The sequence below is a fragment of the Meleagris gallopavo genome, chromosome 2 (genome assembly GCF_000146605.3).
Source record: "Meleagris gallopavo isolate NT-WF06-2002-E0010 breed Aviagen turkey brand Nicholas breeding stock chromosome 2, Turkey_5.1, whole genome shotgun sequence".
Taxonomy (NCBI): Eukaryota; Metazoa; Chordata; class Aves; order Galliformes; family Phasianidae; genus Meleagris; species Meleagris gallopavo.
Genome location: NC_015012.2, coordinates 29,348,170 through 29,369,899, shown reverse-complemented (window position 1 = coordinate 29,369,899; position 21,730 = coordinate 29,348,170). Strand labels below are relative to the sequence as shown.

Sequence of the window (21,730 nt, the reverse complement as noted above, 5' to 3'; positions counted from 1 at the left end):
AACAAGAATAAATCCTGGCCCTCAAGACCATTTCCAGAGACTAGCAATAAAACAAACCAAAAAGTGTTGAACAACTTGCTTAAGTTCATCAGTGGATCAGTGATATCAAGGGTATAAGAAGACACCTTGAGTCCAAGCCATTAGAACACTCTAATGTGTTCTAATGTACTCCAGATGAGTACTTTTCCTGAAGACAAACATTCAAGGGCCAAAACTGGGGGATTTGCCATTTAAGTAAATATATTATGTAAAATAAGCACTTTAAAACAATAGCAACAAATGCTCTATGTTGCATGGAGCCAGTTTTCTATTGTCTTTTGTGACTTCTCATCTGAAGCATGGACTAAAGCTAGGCAAAGGTTGAAGTGTGTGTGGCACAGAGAGATGGGAATAAGAAATGGCAAGTGCCATTGTTCTCCTCTTTGCCTCCCTGTGAGCAGCGTTTCACTCAGTTTTCCACTGTCAGAATAGATTAAGTATCTAAAGTCTGGTATCAATGAGTGGTGTCTAATCACTTGGGTGCAGAAAATGTGTTTCATGGAGGAAAATGCCAGATATGTGGAAGCCATTTGTGTAGCTTAACACAGTGATATAGTGCATGTTTGCAGAAAGTCAGATTTTGGATACAGCATTTGAACAATACAAAACTAATTAAATCAACAAGAGGCCTGGGGACAAAGGATTCATTTTCCCATCAGCTGCCAGCACAGATGAAGGCTGGTGATCAGCTCTGCATGTGACACGTCTGTCCTGCCGCACTCAGAGCTGTCCTCAGGAAGGTCCTCTCCAAGGGAACAGCACTAAAACTTAATTGTTCCTCAAAGAGAAATGAAAGCTTAAATTTGAATGATGGGAAAAAAAACAAACAGGAAAAGGTTATTGCAAAAGGAGGAGGAAAGGAATGAGATTCTATTTGAAATGGTTACCGCAGAGGACACTTGTGTTAGCTTTTGGCAGAACGAAAGGGCATTGCAAAGAAATTCAGAAAGGTGCCAGTATTCAAAACATTTTACAGTCAACTCTGAAATCATAGTATGTGCACATAACCTTCAGGGGCTTGAGCAGAAGGATATGAAAATATCCACTGTGTTTCTCTCCCAGAGACAAGCAGATCCTATCTTTCCTTATAAAAGTAGAAAATGAAAGAAATTAATAGGGAGCATTGTTACCCCACGTGTGCTCCCTGTGGCATTTCACACACAGCAGGGCAGACTGGTGTCCCCAGGGCAACCTCCAGCCCCACTGAGAAAATCTGTGTGGGGAGAGTTGTCTCTCCTCTCCATCATAGTTAACATCATCCATTGCTTGCGGATGGTTTAAAGCACGTGCAACCATCCTGCTCCCCCAAAACACCAAGGAGTGGGGCAGAAGGATAACACACTCTATTCCTGCCCACAGCCCTTTTCCATGCCTGTTCACAGCCCTTGACAGAGGATGGAATTACTCTGGCAAAGTGTTGGGCACCCTAAAGTGTGGTGAGTTTGGCTGATGCCGAGGCGTTGGACCTGCATGGCCCACACCCCCCTGCCTGCAAATAGCCCCTACTAGGACCTATCACCCGTGAATATCTGGGCCTGGTCAACCAGCAGTAACAGCCTAACTGATGAGGATATTTAAATCCTATTGACAAAATGGGCCTTGTATCAACTTTCCTTTGATATGGATGGGACAAGCTTGTGCAGTGGGACTTCGCAGTGGGGCAAAGTTAAACCTAGGCCAAATATTGAGCCAAGGTGACAGGAGCTCAGTAGAGAATGGGTGAAGACATTTTAGATCAACAGTACCGAGCAAGAGAATATAAATTCAGGGAACCATTTGATTCTAAGAGCAGGGGTAGGTAAGAGGGATGAAGGAGTTTGGTCCAAAAGTGGGGCAGAGCTTGGTCACTTCTTTCTCTCTAGACCCAAGAAGTAAATAAGAGAAGGCAGCAGGTAGGAACACTGGCACCTGCAGGCTATCTACTCTTCCACTGCTTGCAGGTTTAGGGGAAGAAGAAGCACAAGTAGGAGTCACCTGGACACTGGGGCTTGCAGTGAGAGCCTCAGGGCTGCCTAGGACAGGCAGCAGGCAAGGCTGGTCCCTCCTAGCTGAGCTCTGGCCACCACCAGCCACCTCGTCCCCCAGCACTGCAAGGGGAGCTCATGTCCCTGTGCATTTCCATGTGGAAAGCACAAGGAAGAAAACCAAAGGAAAATAAATTTGTGGTGCTAACGTGAAATTTGCAGCCCTGGCCACAACAATTTTTCTGTCGCATTATTTCATCTTGCCCTCACCTTTGCCTGCATGGCTCTTTGGTAAAGCATGCAGCTCTGCCATGTGCTTTACAGGGATCAGTGCAAGGGGATCCACCTTCCTAAGGCCACTCTGCTGCAGGATATGAGGACAATTAACAAGAGTAGCAAAACAGAGAGGGTTTGCCCAGAAGAAGGAAGCCAAGGTGAGCAGGGATGTGTAAGAAATGTCACAGAGGCTCGTTTCCGTAAACAGTAAATTATAGACCATCACAACTCTGTGCTTTACATAAATTTTATTGTGTTTCAGAGAAAATTACATACAGCCCATCAGGTTACTCTAGCAGCACGTAATATATTTAATATGTGGTCTGGTCTTTTTTTTTCCCCCCGCCATTCAGCATAATTCTTAGCAGGATTTTGTGCTGCAAAGGGTAACTAAAACTATCAGTGTTTTCTGAAACATCTGTTCCTATTAAGGTTAATGATATTTTTTTCTCGAAAATTCCTAACTATATTCTAAAATTATGAAAAAACATACTGTGTGTCTTTGTGGAAATTCAATAATATCCGTGTATCATTTCCTAATAGGACTATCTGAAAACGTTCCTCTTAGACAAAATGTACTGCCAGTATCTGAGAATGTTTTCTTCAACCCAGAGCTTTTTATTTTCATTGTTTCTTTGTTATACGTCACAATTTCAAGTTTGTTTTTTTTTTAATGAATAAAAATTGAGTGTGTTTGAGTGAACAAATTGTTATTTTGAAAAGACCTCTGAATTTGCCAGAAGGTAAAAAACTTCTAATGCTGCTGCAACTATTTTAATGACATACATTTAAAAAAAAGAATTCTGGTGAGTAAATATTAATTGTCTAGCAGTGAGAAGGGTATTACTCAAGGAAGTAAAGCAGACATTGTGGCAGCTCAAGATGCTTGCACCTCCACATACTTCATGCTACTTCTGTGCCACAACACACTGCTCCCAGCCTCATGCCCACAAGTGTCCTCTTGTTGTGTCGTGGCTCTGGGAGCTAACTTTGCTTCTAGATGAAAAATAAAGGGTAGAGTTACTTTCTTGACAAAGGAGACCGCCACGAGGGCATATGTGCCACAGCATGAGGCAGGAAGAAGCAGGTGTGCAGAATGGTTTTAAATTGGAGTGACCCGAGACTTTCTCTTAAGTCATGGGCTTACTTTCTCCTTTTCCGCACTGTACTTTAGCCAGTGTTTTTTCTACGATGTCAATGGAGTCATACTAGTCATACTCATTTTCCACAGGTGGAACTCCACAGACAAGCAAGTACTTGGGGAGCCCCTCTAACCAAAACTGTCTGCAATATCCCCTGTATTTAATAACAAGAACTTCAGTTCTGTACGACCTTCTTGCCCATTACAACCCCAGGTTATCATTTGTACAATTATTTATAGTCAGACCTAACTTTAAAACTCGGAATTGGAAAAAGCCCTATAAAAATAGGATACAGAATCCATATCCAAGTCATTAAAAACAAAAGGAATCAAGGCTTTCCTTGATTTTGGGTAGTCCGTAAATGTCTTGAGATAGTACCTGAAAGAGAACAAGCAAGAGAATGAAAGTGCGTACGAGTAAGAAAATTGCAGTTTCAATACAGCTCAGCTGAGGTACCTTAAAATGCCTCCAATCTACCTTGCTTTGCAACCTCTCTGTGTTACTCTGCAGAAGAACATTCCCGAGAGATTTACACTATTATTTAATGTGGGAATTCAGCGCACAGGAGCACGTCTATTCCAAAGTGCTGCAAGGGTGCAGCACTTCTCTCTCAGGAGAAGTTGTGTTTATCAGGCTCAGTGACAAGATGTCTTAATGTGGAAGGAGTAGTGATGTAAGTAGAGCTACTTAAATGACCATCAGTCCCATTTAACAATTTTCCCAGTGCACTGCTGTACTTTCATCCAGTTGCAAACAGGCTAATATGCTTCTTGTATATAGCATTAAATTTCAGTTTCATTTTGGATTCCAGCCCTGCCCCTCCCTGGCATTTTGCAAAATGTGTTCCATGAGCAAGAGGCAGGAAGCTGTTTGAGTTTTGATACCTGTGATGGTGGTAAGCACGGGGCCCAATGCAGCAAAGAGTGAAAAAGGCAAAGGTGAAGGCTGGTAAGGACCAGGTAGCGATGGCAAAACCAAACCATTCCACGATTTCTCCAAAGTAGTTGGCTCCAGAAACATAAGTGAACAGCCCCCCTGAAATGAAAGACAAAATATGCAATTTTTATGTCATCTTATGCACATGGAATTTTTCTTTCCTTAAGGTCAGCAACTGAATACTCTACCTTTCTTATTCAGAAATCATGAGAGAAACTTAAAATGACTTCCCTGAAGCCAGGACAAACTACAAAGAAGGATACTGTACAAGAATCAGAGGTTATTCTAACCAAGAGGTTTTCAGCACCTTCACAATTGTTTATTTTCATTTGGAAATGGAAAAACTTAAGAAAGCCATTATTAGAATTACATAAACGCCAGTTATTAACATCTCCACTACCTCCGGGGAATACAAAATCTGGATCTCAGTTTAATATCTTAGCTAATCACAGCAAGAGGAAATTAGGTGCTGGAGGTGAAAAATGGGGCAGAGGTAGTGATGGTTGAGGAGATATGAGCATCCAAAGCAAGCCAGCAGGAGTCAACACCAAAAGAGTGTCCTGGATCTCCATCCACGTTTCTCTACAGAACCAGGCATTTCCTGGTTCATAGCTCTGACCTACATCCTGCCTTTCTCACTAAGACGAAAACATACCTTGAGGAATCTTGTAAGTTACTTCCCCAGGTTTTCTCAGCTGGCGCAGTAAGAGATCACTGTGAATGTTGATTCCCATTCCCAGAAGAAATAAGAGGAGGCCTTTGAAAGAGAAATGGGAAATGGATTAGAAAGATAGCTCCTGGTCTACCCCATTATCCCTGCACAAGGAATACAAGAACACGTGAGGTTTATCTTTGGAGCAGGCAGATATGAGGCCTAATGTGATGTGGGTGAATTTTTCTCTAGTCAAAAGATGCACAGCTACTGAGAATGTTACAGATCCCCAGAAATACGAGTGAATGATGATAAGGTAAACATGTATCTCTGTGTCAGCTATGAGATCACCTATCCTGGAGAGCTTCAGTGTGGACACCATCTCTGCATATTAAGATGACCCCTTGAGCAGACTGTTCTGTCAGGCTGACCAGAACACTTTCATCTAGTGCGAGAAAAAGCCAAATTTCTCACCTGGCCACCGTCATCAAACAGCACAGAATCGTAGAATGGCTTGGGTTGGAAGGAACATTAAAACTCATTCAGTCTCAACTCCCAGGCATTGGCAGGGCTGCTCCCCACCAGCTCAGGCTGCCCAGGACCCCATACAACCTTGCCTTGAGTGCCTCCAGGGATGGGGCATCACAGCTTCTCTGGGCAGCATTGCTCAGGCCTCACCTCCCTTTGAGTAAAAAACTTCTTCCTAACATCTAATATAAACCTCTCCTCTTTAAATTTAAATTAATTAATTTAATTTTAATTTAATTTAAAGAAATTTTAAATTCCCCCTTGTCCCATCACTGTCAGATCATGTAAAAAGTCAGCCTTTCTCCTGTTTATAAGCTCCCTTATTGCACTGAATGGCCACAACCAGGTGTCCCCAGAGCCTCTTCTTCTCCAGGCTGAACAAGCACAGCTCCTTCAGCCTCTCTTTGCAGGAGATATGCTACAGCCCTTTGATCGTCTTTGTGGTAGTCACTGAACATCAAAAGGGAGGGAAAAATGATGTGTGCATCAGAGATGTGCATGTTCCAAAACCAAATCAAGATTCTATTTTCATGAAGGACATGGAGAAGGTAGCTTCCAAGAGGCTATCATAGAAAGAAAGACTGAAATGTCAAGAAAAATCTCTGCACGCAGGTCTGTAGATTCTGTGGTTGCTCATCAGGTTTTCTGCCACCGTGCTCTGGTATATCTGTATGTCCCATTCTCAGCCAAAGAACAGAGCTTCATGGTATTGTGTGCTACCAGCTGGAGCAGCAGATGTGAGGATAGTCTGCTGCTGCCAATTCTTTTCTACTGCCTACGGGAGGCCTCTGTGTTCCTTCTTGGGTCCCACAAGTGGGTACATTAATGATCTAGAAAATGAGTCATTCAAGAAAGGCCAGGGGGAGCCCGAGCAGCAGCTATGTATTCACAGTCCCCAGAGATATTAGGCAGCCAGGTATTGGATGGGCCAGGTAGGGTTGGGAGAGGGAGGGGGGCAGGGATGGACAGCATCACAGAAAAGAGAAAAGCTGTGAAAAGAGAAGCTCAGAGAACACAAACTTATCTAGCACATCATCAGTACAAGGAGAGGAACCTACAACCCGGGGCTGCTCAGTCCACCACAAGTCAGGCAATTTGGACAGAGCTGTGGGCATGAACATGGAGCAACCGCTCACTTGCTGAAGACTGCTGGCAGTTTCTGGCCAGAGAGATTCACTGAGCAGATTCTGTTTAGCTGAAAAACTAGATTGAGGAACTCTGCAGGTGACATGCCCTACATTTCATGCCACATTAATCACTGAGAAAACCACATCTGACAGTGATTAGGAAGGCAGAAATCAAGTAGAGGTGGTGTGTGCTAAGCAGCAGAGCAAAAAACAAAGTTCTTGTAAAACCTCAGCACTCCCAGTAGTAACAGAAAGTTGAGAAGTTGTAGAAGAGAAATACATTGTTTTAACTTGATATTTTAAGGACCACCACTACTGTTTTCTCATTAGTTCTTTGTTCTCATCACACACATATATATGTATATTTATTATCAAAATTAAATAATGCAGTGTGTTCTTTGATGGCTATAGGAGCTGTTGCTACACAGTGTCCAGGGTTTTTAAGATGGGATGCTGTGAGTTAAGACTGAACTTTTATCCACTGCTTTTAACAGAGTATGGAATATACCTTGGTTATTTTGTACTTGCTGTATGCAAAACACTTCTTCTTACCTCCCTGTTCAATTTTATTTCTGTGTCTGTATTTAAAAACCATCCTCTGCACAGCAGCAACTGTGTAATGCACCTAGCTGCCCTCGCTCAGTTATTCTCCCTAGGCTTTTACAGGGTGAAGTTCAGCTAGGCTATTAAATTACAGAACATAAGAACCTTATTAACATACAACCAGACCGTGCATGATCTCTAATCTGCCCATGTGCCCTACACAAGAAAAAAGAACCCTTTGTCTCTAAAGCCCCATTTATGCTGAGGCTTTGCGCTCTGTCAGTCAGAATGGCTGCATTGAGTGCACACCTCCCTGGCAGAGAGAGAAAGCCACAGTTTACCATGCACAGGGCCACTGTTTAGTGGACATCTGGCCGAGCAATTGCACATTCCTGCTCAAGTGGCATCAGAAAAGCAAGGTTGGTGACTTGAGACTGTGTTCCAATACCCTACGTCGTAATCCTTCAGTGGTGGCTTCCTAGCAAGAATAAATGTCACCGCACATTCAGTTGTTTTATTTGGGCCAGCAGGCAGCTTTCATGTCGATTTCCATCACAACTGATCTGACTCACATGTTCAGTGAAGATTAGGATGTAATTCAAAGCGCTGACAAATTGCTTGGAGATTAGATCTAGGGAATCCTGCAGCTGTAATTACCTGATGTAAATCGGATGTCGGTGCACCAATCCGTTGGGTATTCAGCACAGTAGATCAGGTAGTATCCCTGGAGGAAGCCATTATAGATACAGAATAATGTGCCAAAGAAAAGCAATTGCAGCGGGAAAGGCCTGCCTCTAGTGAAGAAGGGGTAAATAAATGTCCTAAGGTAGATAAGAAAACAAAGTCAGCACATTTCACGATGACAGCATATTTGCAATTTCCCTGCTGGAGGAAGAAAAACCTTAACAAAACACAAAGTATGAAAAAGTCAGTAAACATTAAGAAATTGAAAACAACTGTAAGAAAGCAAGACAACAACAAATGGGAATCAAGAAAAATACTGCCCATATCCACATTTTTCTGGTCCTTTGAGATGGAACACAGGAAGCTGGAAATCTCACCCAGAATTGCTGTGGCCTCAAGAATGTCTCTCTGCCTTCCTTTTCCCTTGCTGGTAGCAGGAGGAACTTGAACCACAAACAGCACATACTAAGATCTTGGCTGCCCTTTGCTACAGAGAGGGGCAGTGCCAACTACAATATCCATTTCCCAAAAGAGCCACAAGCACTATGGAGGAGCTTCCGTATGGAAGAGATGCTCCTGACCCTACCACCAAGACTGCTCTCAGGGTTGGCCATGCCCCTTCACCAGGTGCTTAATCACTGGTTCAGGCCTGTACAGTAGGGTACTCACAAAGGGAGACTTGGAGAATATAAATTGTACAGAAGACAGAAAAAACAACCATGAAATGTGACTTTTGGAAAGGAGTTTACACAGTGGATTTGAGTGAGATTCTTCGTCAAAAACAGGTATGCGTGTGAACCTTTCAATTTCTCTAGCTGAGGTGGTCAGAAGTTCCTGCCCTAGCTTCAACCATTCCTAGCATGAGGAGGCATTTCTCAGCTTCCAGAATATGCTGTGGCAGTATAAAGGCTACAAGCCCTTCAAAGATGCCTCATCCAGCAGTACAAGGAAGGGAAAAAAAAAATCACATGGTCTCTCTAACATGAACACCATGTGTGCAGGACAGAAGAAAGTTGCGTGCACAGTGTACGCACAATCTCAGGGGATGCCAATTATTTATTTATTTATTCAGTAGAGGGAATGAAATCCTGATATCAGTGAAATTCCGCCTCACAGCACTTCTGAAATTCCACATCAGGATTTCATTGAAGAATCCATGTTGTGGAACAATTTTTCCAGGGAAATCTGCTTGAATAAATCTGGAGGTCAGACTCAGTTCTCTGTATCTGAACAGTGCCAGAAGTTTCTGTTTTAATACAACACTTGTCAATTTGAATATTTGTATTGGGCCCACAGACTATTCCTGTTGGGTTTTGATAAAGCAACTGAAATAAAATGAGGACGTTTGATAGGATTAAATACTACACGGAAGAGTTTGCATCACTGCTGAGATTATTTTGCCCTGTGCAAATCAAAGGAGGCTCAGAGGGCACCACTTTAGAGGAGCAGATCAAAAATTGGCCTTTTGGATTTAGACCTATGACAAATTTGACCTTTTTCTTCCCGTGCAATATTGATGACTAATCCTTTTGTCTTTTATCATCTTTACTGGCCAAATGCACTGCATCTGACTAAACCATTGCCAGCAGTTTCCTTTAAAATGAATGAATAATAAATTATTCATCTTCTTTACTGTCATTTCTTATCCAGACTAGCACATTTCAAAGAGAAAATGATACGTAATTTGCATCAAATTTCTGCTTACATGGAGCATACCAGCTCCCTTGGAAACAGGAGAGACTCTCACCTGAACTGAGGAAAAAACCACATGCAGAACATCCTACTTCCAGGTTCCTCCAAAGATCTCTGGACAAATTTTTAATCACTATAGTTTAAGGAATAAGAAGGATATACACTTGACTGACAAGCTCACAGTCCAGCTGTGTAAGACAATGGTAAACCCTTCATGTCAGGTTCATTTCTGAATATTCTATCTAAAACAAAGTTCTCAGTCTATAATCACTGAGTTACTTGTGGCCCATGTACAAAATTCATTCAACTTGAAGCCTGTTCACAAGAACACCCTTTTTTTGCAGTCTCTTAGGAGTAGGTTCAGGACTGAATGAAGGCTTCTTGTAGGAGCACTCACCTTTCCTGGGGAAGGGATGCAGGCACAAATCTGATCGAGGGATGGGAGGAGGAATGAGGAAACCCTGAGACAGACAGCACCATGTCTGGGTTTCAGGAGTCCTTGAGAAAAAGTGATGGAGAGTAGGACGCCTGGGCAGCATTGACTGAGTGAAAGACAGCAGAAATGGGAAAGGATTCAGAGTTGCAAAATAAGAAGAGACCTGGAAGAGATTTCCATTCTGCACCACTGGAGCTGCTGAATTAAGAGCAGAGATTAAAGTTAAAAAATAACACTGAATACGAGAAAATAATCTGTTTGGGGGAGCTGAATAACTGTGCGCAAGTGTTCTCATGATACTGAAAGGAAGCAAGTTCAAATGTAATTAATAAACATAATGAAATTAATAAACTTAATACAATACACAAACAACACTGGAAGAAAAAGGGAGATAGCCACAGGTTATAAATAAAGGCAAGTCCTTTAATAAAGAGGAGAAAAAGTCTAGGGCTTTGGAATGCATATTGATCCTCATATTTCGGGGGATAATACACATTCCAATTCAGGGAGGCAGAAGGCAGCATCTCCCCTGGATGGCTGACCACCATTTACTGCACTTTCTTTTGAAAGACTTTTGCCAAGGCAGGCACTGACTGTGATGGGCCCCTACTCTAACCCAGCAAGGTAACTTCAGGGCTTCATTGTGGCTCATGCCTCATCTAAGAACAATACACACAAATTGAGCAAGTTCAGAATGGTGGAGTTAACTCCCCAGAATAGAAAAGTGTTTAACACCAGCAAAGCTATGAGCAAAGCTCCAGAGAGAAACTATCCCAGGAAGGCTGACATCATGGATTGCAGTTAAAGGGGTTAAGCAATAGCGCTCAACTTCCCAGTCACACAGCTTAATGCAGAGTTCAGGTTGAATTCTTGGTGCTGGATCAGAAAAGCTCAGCTGCTTACAATTGCATGTGAATGAAGTGAGATTATAGCAAGAAATCTACAATAATTTGCAAAACCACGTGTGTCTGATGCGAGTGCCTAAAAACAAAATGCTGCTTCTACATTACTATCAATTATTGATGGAAAAGAAAAAAGAAAAAAGAAAAGAAAAAAGATCCATTTAGCTGCAGAAAAATCTAAGGAATCTGGGCAGCATAATGCTAAATTCCAGCACTACAAAAGCCTAAAGTCAGTCATTCTGGCAATCTACGACTAGCCAGAATTTGTAACACGATTGTTAGAAATTTTAGGTATGCTATATGGTTAGCATAGTGAGAAGGATATATACAGTATAAGAATGAAAGTGAGTTCTTTTCGCATAGTTGCATGCAGGAACTATTAGATGTGCTATACTTAATACAATACTTGTTGTTGAAAAAAAGAAAGGAAAAGAACAGGACCTAATAATGGGGATTTGTTTTTAATTGGTGAGGAAGGACTGGGTTGTCTTGACTCCAAAGAACAAATTTTTGCTCTTGTAAATTCATTACAACAGCAACCAGGTTTCAAAAGCATTTTGAAAGCCGATGTACAAATTGTTTCCTTGCTTCTCTTGTCTTCCAATATTTCTGAAACCGTCACTGCAAAAATCTGGTATCTTCCAGTGATTAACAGCCTCTTAGAACCAAAAAAGGAGATTTCTTCCTTTTCACAGTTCGAAAAAGGCACTAAATTGTGAAAAATGTTGAATCTGTGGTCTTTCCTAATGGCTTTAGCAGGTAGAGCAGTAAGTCCCAAACTTCAATTACTATGCATTTTCTAAAGGGAAGCCAAGAACTAAGTTCTTGGGCTTGGTGCATTAGCAGGCTGCACCAGCAAGTCACAGTCAGTCAGCAAGCTACAGTCAGTGTACAGTTAAAGTTTCTCAAAGGTTTCCATTTTGAAGTACAAAATATGGTTTTCAAAATATTTTGCTCTTTAATAACCAAAGGATACCACCAAAGGTGGAGCTAATAAAGCAAAGGAACTATTGCTTGAGTACAGATCACTCCTGGAATCAAGACTGTCCCAAATGGACACGCGGTTTGATCACAGAGACTACATAGCAAAGTATCAGAGTACACAACTTACGACATGATGAACATTTGTTTAAAAAGCCAAATGCTTTTGTTTGTAACAGCCTCCTTGTCCGGGAAAAATAAAATAATAATAAAAAAAAGGCTGTTTTTAATATGTTTGTGGTTGGCACAATTCTGGGTGATACTGAGCTACTGAGCACACTAAGAGTGAGAAATAGATTTAACAACAATCCTGAAATACTGGTTTCGTGTTTTTAAAAATCAGTTTGGCTCAGTGAAGACAATGGCAAAGAACAACTCTTGGGCAAGTCTGACAAAACATAAAAGGTGAGCTGGAGAACTGGCTGGATGGAGGAAGGAACGCTGGTAGGTATCTTAGCATGACCTGAGAGTGTCAGGGTATGTTAAGAAAGCAAATGTTAAAATGTGATGAGGAAACTGAATTGCTAATGGAGGCACCCAAATTAGTTCCTCTTTGCATGGAACTAGTAGGAACTTACATTGTATGCAGCTGAACCCTGCACCTCATAAGAGACAAGGGCAAAGCCCAGAGAAAACAGCTGCGATCTGGGAAGTGTGACCTATGTAGGAAGACTGAAGGCCTCAAGGTTGTTTAACATGACTAATAAAAAACCTGTGGAAGACATTATAGCAAAGTACAGTTGTATAAAACTTTACTGCAAAGAAGGAAATATTAGCTGGAGGGTTTGAGGAACTTCCATCACTGTTTTTAAGGATGGGCTACACAAGCAGCCATCAGGAACAATCCTTAGGTTGATTCTCTTCCTTAATTCTCTGTAATTTGTTCAGCAATTGCAATTCCAGATTGTCACAGTCTTGATCATTATGGGGCACTGGAACTCATGCAGGTCTTTCCTGTCCTAATGTCATCCTTACAGGCCAAAGCACTTAGAAGAAAATTCAAGGAATGGAGAATGGGAACTTGGAGCTATCTTGGTGAGAGGGAGACACTGACAGGGAGCTGGGGAGCAGCGATGAGATCTGGAATTAGCCAAGCAAAAGAAACCACAGCACAAACAAAACCTTTTGCCCAGGCTGCAGCCTGAACTCAATGCCCAGCCAGTTACCTCAGCTGAAACTCTAACTAATCTTGGTCCAGATTTAAAATTGTATGAGTGGTGGAGGACAGGACTAGGGTCAGCGTGACAAGATGTGGTTGTACCCAACCACAATATTTCATGCTTTTCTCTACTAATTGGTGGCATCTAAAGGACAGCAGCACTTAAAGATTACGAGAATGTCTGTTGTTTTATCTAAGCGATGGCGTGTCAAAGGCTTAGCCAGCCAAACCATATATTTCAGCAAGGTATCTCCCTCTTTTCTTCTCCAAAAATAACCACTTGATATTTATGAAGATAAATCACTTTGTTCCTATTGCTAAATTATGGTTGTCTGCCAAAAGAATGAAACATGTGCCAGAGCAACTTGACCAGACACTATTCTGTGCACTTCAAAAAGCTCACTGCTCCTCTGGCGCAGAGTTCAAAGAGTTCACAGAAGCTCGGAGTATGAGCAGAACAAAAGGACACATCTGCATGAAAAAATGGTACAAAATCGAAGGATGCACAAAACTGTGCTCTTACAACTGCACTTATGAGAGAAAGCTTAATTATTTTCCACAAGCAGTCCACATGGGGCTGAGAAACAGCCAAAGAAAATTAGACATTTAGAAAGCTAACCATCTCCAAAGCTACACGCTGGTCAGACTGTCTCCTACCAACATGCACTAGGCTTCATACCCGTTCAGAAAGCAGAAATGCAAGATATATTGAAAGCAGTCTTCAAGATACCCTTAATTTTTTTCCACTCCAGTAATTCTCTCTTATGCCTGAACTCCTGATCTTTCTCCATTTTGCGCTTCTAGCCTTCCTGAATTTGTCCTTTCTTTGTCCTTCTTTAGATTCTTTGCTTCCTTTACGGTTCCTCAGATTCTTTTGTTCACCTAGTTAATGTTTTTATCTCTTGCTAGCCAACAACTGCACTGTCTCTCTTTCATTGTAGTTCTTTCATGTTTGCCCCCCTTCCTTTGCAGTTATGGCTGAGTATCTTTATCAACAAAATGGTTTCTCCTGAGCATCCAAACAGGTCTTTGTCCCCTCTACAACAGACTTTCCGGATCCTATGGTAGGAAATGACTCCACAGTGACACAGGGTTCATGTAGTTTATACTGACTTGTACATGAAAATTCATTGTGCTGTATTAGAGGGCTGCTCTGAAAGTAATGCCACATATTTTACTATTTTGGCCTACAATTTCAGAGGTGGGTGTTGGTGCTATGACAGCAGAGGTTGAACCTTCCCACCAATATTCCATTACATGTTGTTGCTGTGAGACAGATGGCAGCAGAGGAGCAGAGGGGCAGTCTGACAGAATGGCATCTGGTATGGAACTGTGCATGAAGCAGAGGTGTGTTATTGAATTTCCCCATGCAGAAAAAACTACACTCACTGACATTCTGGCACTTGCTGAATGTTTCTGGAGACCAAACAGTGGATGTGAGCACAGTGAGGCAGTGAGTAGTGCATTTCAACTGTGGTGGAAATGACGTGAAAGATAAGCCACATTCTAGACAGTCATGCAGATCTTTACAAGGGCAGCATGCAGGCTCTTGTTCATTGGTGGTAGCTACTGATACTGACTATGCTGAAAAATAGCATTTTGTAGCAGAGGATTTACTCTATCAAATAGTTTAATTATGCTCTTTGTATCTGTTGTAGTTTCCATGGAAATAAATAGGAGGCATTACTACATATTTAACTCTGAATTTTGTTGGCTTTGCACAGCCTCCGTAGGTCACTCTAAACTACAAAACCCTTGCATAACCAGGACATATAACAGCACTGATCTATGCAGCTGCTGCAGCAGGGACTGTCCAGTATTTCCAGTAGCAGCACACCTGTGCGTTTTCTAGTTTCCATCTTTAGCTGGGGAGACTGTCCACTCTGGGGAAGCTATGAGCATGTGCTTAGGGGCAGCAGGCTTACTGCTCCCATCTATGGAGAGCAGGCCCCAGCAGCTGTGTCTGGCACAGGAGATCACGGAACAGGACAGATTCTGGAGGGCTATGAGAGACTGAGCTACAGACCTAGGGATATGAGTGCACAGGATGACAGAGAGCTTCTACCTGGGAATCTCAACCCTGAGTGAGGAGACTTGGCACATTTCGGTTGTTTATTCAGCTACATTAAGCAGTTTGAGACTGTGAGCTATGTGTTGCTGTTAAAAAAAAACAAATAGTGAGAAAACTGAGGTCATAATCTAATGCAGAGTTTCTCTAGCTCTGTTTTACAGATGCGCCTGTCAAAAACATTTTAAGGCCCTACCTTTGCTGAGAATGCTTCTGTCTTTCACCATGCAGCAGGATAATGGCAGAAGGATTTCTGACCATTTCACCACAGCCCACAGGATTCAAAAGTGCAGCACTGGGTCATCTTCCTTATTTCTTACTATGCAAGCGAATGCTCTGAGAAACTGAAAGATTCAGAATTAAACTTCTGCAGCAGTTGAGGCTTGTCACATGTTAGAAAATTCTTCTTCATAACCCTAATGACCAGAAACACTATATATTTTTTTCCAGGTTTGGAGCCTAGTGCTTTCTTGAAAAATAAGATTTCAAGCCTTTTTAGCAGACTTGTTCTCCGCACATATTCGAAAACAAAATTAGTTAAACAATAACAACATTTCAAATAATTTTTCATCTTTGACAGCTTTGCGCAGTCAGCTTAGTTAAAACAAATGTCTTGGGATAGTCTGATTAAAAACATGAAGTTTCATTCCACTTTTCAGACCAAACTCCGTCCTCAGCTGAATCTCTACTTCAAACTATTTCAGAAACAGCGAGGATGAATTTGATTTATGAAGGAAGACAGAAATTCAGAGACCCAAATATATCATTATGATGACAAAGCAGGAAAGAACTTGAACTCTTGGGGCCCACGCCGTGTCTGAAGTATAAAGTTATTACTCTGAAGTTATTAGTCTGAAGTATAAAACTATTAGTGTAATCATTTTTCCCAATAGACTATAGAAGCTGAAAATGGAAAACACCAGCAAAAAGCATGAAACTCCAACTTGCATGTCTAAAAATTAGAGAAAGTTTTTGAAACGTCCTAAAGTCCCAGATTTGCACAGACTTGCATCCTGGGTCTTGAGGATTACTGAGCACGTTCAATTTAATTAATTTTAAATACCTCTGTTTATTGGCAGTATCCTGTCATTATAAGTCAGAATCTCAAACGTATCCTTCTAACAGCAGTTCAATCTGATCGATTTCTACAGCTGTTACACAGAAAGTCATTCTACTTCCAAAATGGTAAACAAATGATTATCATTTCTAAATCCTTAGGTTCACATCTTGAAGAACATTGGTTGAAATGTCTAAATCCAAAGTGCTTCTGAACCCGTATGACCTCTGGTCATCCGTGGCAGTACAGGTACAATGAGGAACAGAATCGGAAATGGCCAGGTCATGTCCCGAGTTTGCACTTACATTAAAATGATCAAAAGACTTAATATCCTCTAATATCCTGTAATAAAAAGAGCTACCGTAGGCTATCTCTGATTCACAATAGTCTTTGCTTCCTTCCAAAATACATATTACATAAGATTTCCTAGCAAGATTTCCTAGCACATAAAATTGCTATGTGAAGCACTCGTTACACAGAAAGCATCAGTGTTAGTGTCCTTTGCTCCCCAGATTTACACAGGTACATTTTTAAAGACAAAGACTCCACCACCTACCTGGGCAGCCCATTCCAATGCCTAACCACTCCTCGAGTGAAGAAACTCTAGCTAACGTCTAAACTTGCCCTGAGACAACTTGAGGCCACTGTCTTGTTGCGTCTCAGTTGTCATCTGAGAAAAAAGACAAGCAGCCTCTTCTATGCAGCCTTCTTTGCAGAGAGTTGTAGAGCCATAGAGAGCGATGAGGTCTCCCCTCAGCCTCGCTTTCTCTAGAACAAACAGCTCCAGTTCCCCCAGCTGCTCCTCATAACTCTTTTTTTCTTATCAACATCCATCCCATGGGTGCCCAACCTTTTGGCTTGCCTAGGCCACACTGAGTGAATAGGAATTGTTTTGGGCTGTATAGATATAAGTTTCCCTGAAAGTAATGCCTTTTGTTTATTTCCATGGAAAATACAACAGATACAAAGAACAAAGTAACGCTATTTAGGAGAGCAAATTCTCAGCTACAAAACACTATTTTTCAACATAGTTGCCACCATTAGCTATGCATTTTTGCCAGTGACAAACTAGAGCCTGCAAACTACAGGCTGCAGTGAGCTCTCAAGGTGTTTCTCAGAGATTTTTAATGAAATTTTACTCTTCCTCTTTATCCTTGACAATCATTGTTCAAAATGTAATTAGGCCTTAGTAACACAGTGGGAATGGTGGGCATGACAGAGAATAGAAAGCAAGGGAACAGCACACAGTGGAACCCATCTGGGAAGAAAACTTTGGTTATAAATACAGAACCATAACAGTTTGCAAAGCTGCATGGTAATGACAAAACCACAAAAAAGCACAGAACAATTCACATCATGTAGAAATGTACTGAATAACAAGAATGCCATCTTGAAAAGATGTGAAGAAAGATAAAAGTCTGAGTTTCCTCCACCTATTTTCTTCCGTTCCAAGGGATATAAGGAAAATTTATTTTGGCACACTTCTGGCTGGGCAACAACCTCAGGTGTCTGTAATGTGAGGCCATTTTCCAGTGGAAAAAGAAAGTATAAATGAGCCCATATGTACTAACAGCAAGGAAGGCAATCAGATAGTGCTCTATTATGAGAGACTAACCAGGAGAGTATTTAGTAATGTTAGAGGAGTCTGCAATGAAGCAAACTCAATACCAGTTCACACATCATTGGATGTGTGAACACTTTACACTTCTGTGGCAAAGCATGCAAAGAAATTTTTTGGTTGACTACTTATGAAGGAACCTGACTGAAAACAGCAGTGAATCTAGTATTTTCACTCATGAGAAGAAATAGGATGTAGTTGGCATTACTGAAACTCACTGAGATGACTTGCAAAAAGTTAAATTCATGGACTGGGTAGGAGAGAGTGCATGAAAATGGTAGAGTGACCTTATGAACCAGTACAAAATACTTTCCCTGATTTTTTTAAAGGAGATCTTGATTTGTAGAAAACCAAGTACAGGCACACCAAATGGGTCACCTACAATCAAAGGGGGATGGGGAGCCAGCAGTCTCTGAAAGAGTGGGCCTCTTAGTGCCTTTCAGACTGACTTCAGTGCACTTCAAAAAGCAAATTTATTTTTTCTGCACTCACAGAGGAAAACATTCTGTAGCTCAGACAGACAAGACTTTCCCCTTGTTACTGTTGAAGGTGACATCTCTTGTCGCTCTCTGTCTTTGTCACTTTTTATCCAATTCTGGTTCTAAGAGAAATGCAATGTTAAGGTCTATAAGGAATTCCGTAGTGATGCCAACCTCTCATCCCCTTATTTCCTGTTTCCCCACTAGGTTCTTGAAGCAGGGCTGCAAATTGGAAGCGCAGCCAACAGGCTTCCTTCTGCCACCTGACGGCTTCAGCTGCTCTTCCCACACAGCCCCTTTACAAACTACATTTCAAACCAAAATCCTTCATAAGTCACTTATGCCAAACAATTCCTGTACGCCCATCGTTTCCTGCTCGCGGCTGCTTTCCCCACAGACCGCTGCAGATGGCGGACTTGGCATTTACTGCTCTTCTCACTTTCTCCCTCCTTTCCTCTGCCTACCCGTGCGAAAGCGAAGCCGTGAGCTTACCTAAACCAGATGTGATAACGTTCCGATTTTTATGGGAGTTTGCTTTAGCGCCACGGGGCCATTTGGATTCGATTAAATTCCCACCGCGCTGCGGTAATCAAGAACGCGTCGAGGGAGCCGAGGAGCTGGCTAACCGAGGCCGGCAGTCAAAGAAGAGGGGACTGATGTGGGATTCCCCCCCTGGCAGACTCAGCCAGGCCCCGGCTCTTCCCGAAGCCGCACGGCGCGCACCTTTTCCCGCCCGCCAAGAAGAAGGCGGCTGCAGCCTAGCGGCGGCAGAGGGAACAAGCAGGGCCGGCGGAGCTTAGTCCGGTTTAGGAATGGTTCCTCCGAACGTCGAGGCTACGGGACACCGCGTGCAAAAGCGGGACGCCCTCATTACGCCCGCTTAAGGCTGGTCCTAAATTTGTGAAAGGGTAACTTTATCCTGACAGACTGCGTGCCTGACGAAGTACGGCGTGTCAGGCGGGGTAATGCCCGCTCCTTACAGCTGGCACCGGGACACCAGATAAATCACCTCAATCCTTCACAAACTCCCTACCGTGTGCAGTAGCCAATTCATCAGAAATACGATACGTGCTCCTGTACTATCTGGATCACACAAGTGCAAGACGGAGGACCTGACAGCTCGGTAACAAGCAGGCTGAAAAATGATCTGATTTCTGTGAATGTTATCCCGCTCAGAAAATAAAATGGGATCCTTCAGGGCGCTTTAAATTAGTGCAGAGCAACAAATAGTAAGCATCACCAGGAGGAAATCAAGGGGAGTCAAATTCAAGCACATTTTAAACACGTCAAGTGACAGCGGAAGAGTTCACAAGACTAAACTACCAGAGGAAACAGCAGATTCTCTGTAAAATAGAGGATGGATTTTCTGTCTTCTCTCTCAGACCGAGACTGGGAGGTACTCAAATATCTGCTTCAGACAAACCCGAGTTCCTGAGGCAGCACAGCTGGATGGACAGAAAGGCAGAACAGCCAGCTCAGTGGCCCTGAAAAATCTCTGCTACAGTAATAGCCTGTGATATTCTGTAATATTCCTTCTGTAATATCCTTCTGTTTGAAACTGCCATTCCACCAGCACGTTAGGTGTAAGAGATCTGACAAAATTAGGAACGATAAGAGCTTCCCTGCAGAGACTAAGATGTCACTAAAATATCTAATGATATATGAGGAAACTTTTCTCTGTATAAAGGGGAGTATTTTCATTCAAGCGTAAAGTAATGCTGAAACACAAACGACAGGCAATGGGTAGGAAAAGTAGGAATAGCTTAGCGGGACATAAGTCAAAAGAACTGCAATAGGCTACCTCCACTGAGCTAATGTAACTTTATTATTGACCAATTGTATATTTTATTGTAATCAGGAAAGTGTCTAAAACCTGTTCACTTATTTCTAGTAAAGATAATTACTTGAAAAAATATAAAGATGAACAGTGGCTGTTATATCAAAGTGCTGAAGCTCTTCTCAAATACACCGGCGAAATGCCCTAAGCCAGAAAAACTCCTCGTATTCTCTTTTTCCTGCTCTTCTACATAACAATGTAGCACTGATACATAACACAGTACTTCAAATATTGATCGGTTTGAAAGCATCTCGGAATGGTTTGCTGTAAAGAATAACATCAGAGTGACACGCGATATTAGAAGCAAAATAGGTTGCTGTATAGACTTGGCTAAATAAGAGTTTTTACTTTTATAAGAGAATAAGTATTCCCTGGCCGCAGGTGAGAAGTGCCCCTAAATTATTTGAGAAAGAAAACGTAGGAAAACACGGGGCTTCTCCCCAAGCCCCGCAGCAACAACGGCAAGCAGAGCATGGCTGAGAGATGGGCGCGTAGCGGTAGGGCAGCACGTCTTTCATATGCCCGGCGGTGCTCATCCACCTCTGCTTCTGAAATAGCCAGAAACACACGAGCACAGCGGATTGCGTTAAACAAGATGTGCAACGCACCTATTTCTGGGAGCATAGCGTGCCTGCCACGGGTAGCATCCTCCAGCTTGTTTAGCACAGCAACAAAACGACGACGGCGGTGATGGTTAATACATCTGTCAAATATTTTAGCACTTGAAATCATTTTTTCCCCCTGGTTTAAATGCATTTCCCACAGCCAATATTTGTTTATTTCCGTCCCTCACTGCCTGTAGAGACACCGCAGTCAGACTTTCGACACTAAGATCGTGGGTGGATTGCAAAGAATCATTTAGGGACCATTATTCCTTGCATGATTTTTAATTCTAGGAAGGAAAAGAAAAAATATAGAAATAGGAATTTGGATTTTTAAAAGAAGAAGAAGAAGAAAAACCTGCAGAGAAAGGTTTTGCTGCAGAAGCTCTTCACCCTGCGGTGCAGAGTGACACGGGGCAGTCGCCGCTTGTGAGAAGGCCGTTTTTTCGTAAGCGGGAAATCATTGAAATGCCGCGTGAGATCCGCGGCAGACGAAAGCGCGAGCGCAGGTAAAGCCGGCGCTGCTCCAAGCTGCAGAAGGGCCCATCGCCGCGCTGCGCTGAGCGCGCTTCGGAACCGCGTCCCGCCGCCTGCAGAACCCGACGGCAACCGCGGGGCTGTGCCGCGCTGCCCGCGCTGCCACCGACGGAGGGTCGCGGCTTTGTTCTTTGATGACAAGAACAAAGCTTGACGGCGTTCACCGACGTACGCACGACGGAATTTCTGACGCATACACGTACTGAATTTTACAGATCGGGACAAACCGCCGCTGCGGTGCCGCTCCGGGCCAGAGGAACCGCAGCGGCCGTTCTCCCCTCGGGGCCGCCCCCACGCGCGTCCCGCCCGCACCGAGGGCTTCGCACGCTCCTTTGCGTAACGTTTGCTTTCGTTTCGTTCCAAACTTCGCTCCGGCTTAGCGAAACCTCTCTTTCATTGCCGGAAAGAGCGGGGAGCATCTCCTCCTCGCCGAGCACTGGCTCCTTCCCGGCGGCGCCCGCCCCGCCGCGC

At 42.8% G+C, this 21,730-nt stretch overlaps 1 protein-coding gene across 5 annotated transcripts; it reads right to left on the bottom strand.

The window, feature by feature from the left end:
* Positions 1-2,510: 2,510 nt before the first annotated feature.
* Positions 2,511-21,721, bottom strand: SRD5A2 (steroid 5 alpha-reductase 2). Of its 5 annotated transcripts, none has more exons than XM_031552394.1 (7): positions 18,776-21,721; positions 15,326-15,473; positions 9,981-10,125; positions 7,865-8,028; positions 5,013-5,114; positions 4,306-4,456; positions 2,511-3,275 (listed from the first exon to the last, which is right to left on the bottom strand). In XM_031552394.1, exons 3-7 carry the CDS (start codon positions 10,061-10,063, stop codon positions 3,221-3,223), a joined length of 555 nt encoding a protein of 184 aa, XP_031408254.1. In that variant the 5' UTR covers positions 10,064-10,125; positions 15,326-15,473; positions 18,776-21,721; the 3' UTR covers positions 2,511-3,220. The 5 variants fall into 5 exon arrangements, with proteins under 5 accessions (XP_031408254.1, XP_019468312.1, XP_010705151.1 ...); XM_019612767.2 differs by having other exon boundaries at positions 2,511-3,799; positions 18,776-21,719; XM_010706849.3 differs by lacking the exon at positions 15,326-15,473 and having other exon boundaries at positions 2,511-3,799; positions 18,776-21,719.
* Positions 21,722-21,730: the final 9 nt, after the last annotated feature.